This window comes from Otolemur garnettii, unplaced genomic scaffold (genome assembly GCF_000181295.1).
Source record: "Otolemur garnettii isolate 467f Iridium unplaced genomic scaffold, OtoGar3 scaffold00022, whole genome shotgun sequence".
In the NCBI taxonomy this organism is placed as follows: domain Eukaryota; kingdom Metazoa; phylum Chordata; class Mammalia; order Primates; family Galagidae; genus Otolemur; species Otolemur garnettii.
This window is the reverse complement of record NW_003852417.1, coordinates 7363890-7368503: the sequence shown is the minus strand read 5'-3', so window position 1 is coordinate 7368503 and position 4614 is coordinate 7363890. Positions and strand designations below refer to the sequence as shown.

The 4614-nt window shown below is 37.2% G+C and overlaps 1 protein-coding gene across 1 annotated transcript in view; it reads left to right on the top strand.

Moving 5' to 3' along the window:
• NBAS (neuroblastoma amplified sequence) overlaps positions 1–4614 on the top strand; it is a 367205-nt gene that overhangs the window by 134875 nt on the left and 227716 nt on the right. The window contains 2 exon segments of the mRNA XM_023511811.1: positions 778–861; positions 3207–3360. Of these exon segments, the coding sequence (XP_023367579.1) occupies positions 778–861; positions 3207–3360 (238 nt within the window).

Here is a 4614-nt window from a genome sequence, read left to right as displayed (position 1 = left end):
CCTCTGAAGCCAGCATAGGGAGTGAACAGTCAGATTTGTTTCTGTTCCTTATGTCTCCTCATTCTTAGCACATTATTCTACTGTGTTACTATACTGTGTTTACCTTGCTTTTACTTTTTAATTTTCCATGGAATCAGGCCTTGTCTTTGTCTCTTGGAGATTTTCTTTCTTCTTTTTTTAGTGAAACTTTCAATCTGCAAAGTTATTTTTCCACTCTTACTTTTGCCGGTCCTCTAGGTGTGTTATCTGGTATGGTAGCCATTAGCCACATGAGGCTATTTAAATGAAAATTAAGTAAAATTAAATTAAGATGGAAATTTGTTCGCTTAGTGTCAGTAGCCGTTGTTCAGGTGCTTAATACATGGACATGTAACTAATGGTTGGCTAGCACAGATTTGGAATCTTTCTAGATTATAAGCTTTTGAGGCAGGGAACAATTTATGTTGGTATTTAAGAACATATATTATAGGCTTTTTATGAGTGTTTTAGAATATGTGAATGAATACTTACACATACCATCCTTTAATTCCTTGCCAGTGTTTGTGTTTGTGAATATTCTTTTTTAAAAATGAATTTTATGATTAAATGGAAATCAGCAATGTGTTATTACCCATTTGCATATTATAGACAGTATGTATCATATGCCACTAAACATACTATAAACATGACTTCAGAGGTTAAGGTTACAGTGATACTTTTTGCATCATATTCCTTGCACAGCTAGTCATTGAGGTAATATGGATTTAAAATGTTTATGTGTTTTATTTTTAATTTAAGTTCTAATGGTGACTCCCTGATGATTGTTCCTTGGCACGAACGTAAACACCGAGCTAAAGATTGGTGTGAAGAGTTGGAATGCAGGTCAGTGTGAACCAGACGAGGTGCCTCATTTCTTGGTGGGTTGGGTGAGTAGATGGCCCTGTGAAAGTGGCCTGTGATCTCTTACTCAGTGATACTCTGTGATTTTGAGAGTTTGAGAGAAGTTTTAAAAAAGGCTTTTGACTTGGTTACATTAAATAATTTTAATGACAAATATTAACAGTTATTTTTATTACAAACCTTTTTATTTTGAGGTATCCCCTTTTAGTCTTTCACCTAGGGATGTATTTTTCACAGTTGTAATTATGGCATGCATGCAGTTTTGTTCTGGGTTACTTTTAATATACGTTTTTATAAGATTTAACTTTGGTTAGCTAGCCTCTGAATATGGAGGCATCATGTCCTGAGAAGGGAGTGGGAAATGCAGTGTGGGACTGAACGTCCACAGGAGGAATGTTTGAGTCTCTTTATGCCCCACTCCTCAAAGTCAGGTAGGGCACTCCTGTGTCTCTCCTTTGATATTTTTCCTACATGAGACTGGAAGTTTATTTTTTTGACTAAATGCATTGAGCCAATGGGCCTCTAAATTGAGGTAAAAAGTCTCCATATTGCTGGATATTAGATTACAGCAGAAGAGGGAGTAAAATGATGGCTTTGGGTATTTTGAAAACTTGTGTCCTGAGTGCTAAAACTCTGGTTCTCTTTACCTACCCTAAGAAGTTCCCCAAGACATATTCCCCAAGAAGGAGTTTGGAGAATTTTCTTCTGGAGAAATAGCGTAGACTGAACTTAACTGCATTTGAAGGGCCAGTGAAACATTTAACCAGGAAGATTTTGGAGCTTCTAAGTGAAGTCTTGTTAGTAGTAAAAATATGGTAGCTGTTGTAATGTATGGTAATTCATATTGGAGGTGAAGGGGAAGCTTGGAGAGAGGTGTAACATGAGAAGAAAAGAGAGCCAGGCCCAGCGTGCGGCATGCTGCCATTTAAAGGTTGGCTAGGGGAGGATGCTCCAGCAATGGTGACTGAAAAGGAGCAGCCAGAGAGATCTGCACAGACTCGAGTGCGAGGTGAAAGGGAAATGTGTTTCTAAGTGGAGAAGTGTTTAGCTCTATCAAACGGTGTTGAGGGGGACATAGATAAGGACTGAGGAAAGTACCAGTGGAACTCAAAGTTGTTGGTGACCATGTTTCCCTGTTGAAATGGGGCAGATGTGAAAGGAGTGATGTGGCTCATTGGCAGTGATGGGGACAATTCTTGCAACTAAATTCTTCCTCTAGATGAATGATTCCTCTAGATGAATGATTCATTCATTCATTCATTCATCTAGAATGCTATGTCCCCTTAAGGGGACATAGCATCTTTCCATATGTTCATTTGAGATTTCTTAGTTTAAGTTAATTTCTGCTAAATTTTTAGTCCTTAACCATGGAAGGCAGCTGGCCGCGATCATCCTTGTAAACACTCCACATGATTTGCTATCTCCATGGTGTCATCCTGTGTACATTCTTCTAAGATGTTTCTTTTTCACAACTGATGGGAAATGTATAGAGTAGTCTTGGGCTGTTCAAATGTCAGTACAGAACCATTTTGCTGGCACCTAATAGAGGCATGTTAACAACATAAATAAGGTGCAATTCTTCCTATTTTTTTTAGACAGACTCTTGCTTTGTTGCCCAGGCTAGAGTGCAGTGGCATCATCACAGCTCATGGCAACCTCAAACTCCTGGGCCTAAGTGGTCCTTCTGCCTCATCAGGGACTACAGGCATGTGTCACCAGCCTGGTTAAATTTTCTTTTTCCTTCTTTTTTTTTTTTTTAGTGACAGGGTTTCGATTTTGCTCAAGCTGGTCTTGAACTCCTCAGCTGAACCTATACTCCCACCTGGGCCACCCAGAGTGTTAGGATTACAGGCATGAGCCACTACCCTGGGCACCTGTGTTTCAGAACATTTAAAACAAAGTTCCTTAATTCAAAGTGGAATCACTTGGAGGTATTTTTATAAAGGAGGCCTGGCTGACCAGCACAGATTATTTTGATTTAGTAAGCCTGTGCTAGACACCCAGCTGTGTATATTTTGTAAAGCTTCCCAGGGTGATTTGTTTAATACTTATTTGATTGATTTTTTGCATAGTTGTTTCAATTTATTATCCATTCTGTTTTTTTAAATTGGGAAAACCAATGGGAAAATAATTTAATCATCCTAAGTATGTTGCATTTATTTTGTAAGGGTGTACACACATGTGGGAAAATACACAAACACACACATGCCCTCATACATGCATGTTCCCTATCCCTGTAACCTACTCTTGCCTTCTCTGTTCCTATCTCTCACAAAATTATAATTATTTCCAGTGTTCTAGTTAATTGTTCTTTTTGTGCTTTACAGAATGGTTGTTGAGCCAAGTCTTCAAGATGAAAGCGAATTCTTGTATGCAGCACAGCCTGAGTTACTAAAGTTCAGGACAACCCAGCTTACCGTTGAGAAGGTTATGGACTGGTATCAGACCAGAACAAAGGAAATAGAGCATTATGCCCGACAGGTGAGGGGACACGATACCTCTGTGATGCAGTGATCTGTATAAAATTGTAACATTCAAGTTACATTCAATTTCTGCAATTACAGGAGATATACAGTATACAAGATAAAAATCATTATCAGTATGTATTGATTATTACAATTTTAATATAGATTTTTCCTTTCTTAAAATGTGTATGTAGTTTTTTGGCACCCTCTTTAAAATTTGCAAAGGATGAAATAAGTAGTTCTCATTACTTTTGTACATTTATCCTTTGAATCAGGTTTTTGTTTTAGATTCTTACAGAGCAAATATATACAAGAAAAGTTCAAAATCTTTCTTTAAAAAATATAAACTGTAAAATCTGGTACATACTGTTGCTGATTTTCTGTGTATTAACAGACTCAATACCTTATTAATTTAAAAGATTACTTCATTATATTCCAATAATGGAATTGACTGTTACTTTGCCTTTCAGGAACCCTGTTTGAAGATGTTTCTATTGTTCTCTTGTGGTTCATGCCTAATTTCTCTCAGTTCTTAAGTATCTTTACTAAGATGAATAACTGCTGCATCAGAGAAGGGTCCTGGAAGTGGGAGGAGGATGATACTGAACCTTAGGATAGTTGAATACTAATCTTGACTCTTAGATTAACAGATGTGTGACTCTGGACATGTTATCTACATTTTCTATCCCTTGGTTTTTCTTTTCTTTTTTTTATTAAGTCATATATTCATAGATCATGAATACATTTATGCCTTTGTGGGATTCAAAGTGTTAATTATTAGTAGAAATTGGAGTGTTTACATCCAACTAATTAACATAGCTTTCACCTCATTTACTTAATCACAGTGTTAAGATATTTGTGTTTAATACTGATAAATTTCACTTGTACCCTTGCAATATGCTCCATAGGTGTGGTCCCACCATTAACCCTCCCTCTATTGAATCATCCCCCTCCCTTCCCACCCCCCTCCCCTTCCTCCTTCATCCTGGGCTATGGTTGTGATTCATCTCTCATATGAAAGTGTGAGTGATTATAAATTGGTTTTGTATAGTACTGAGTACCTTGGATATTTTTTTTTTCCATTCCTGAGACACTTTACTAAGAACAACATTTTCCAATTCCATCCATGTAAACATAAGAGAGGTAAAGTTTCCATCTTTTTTTTAATGCTGCATAGTATTCCATGGTATACAATACCAGAATTTATTGATCCATTCATGGGTCAGTGGGCACTTGGGCTTCTTCCAAGACTTGGCAATTATGAATTGAG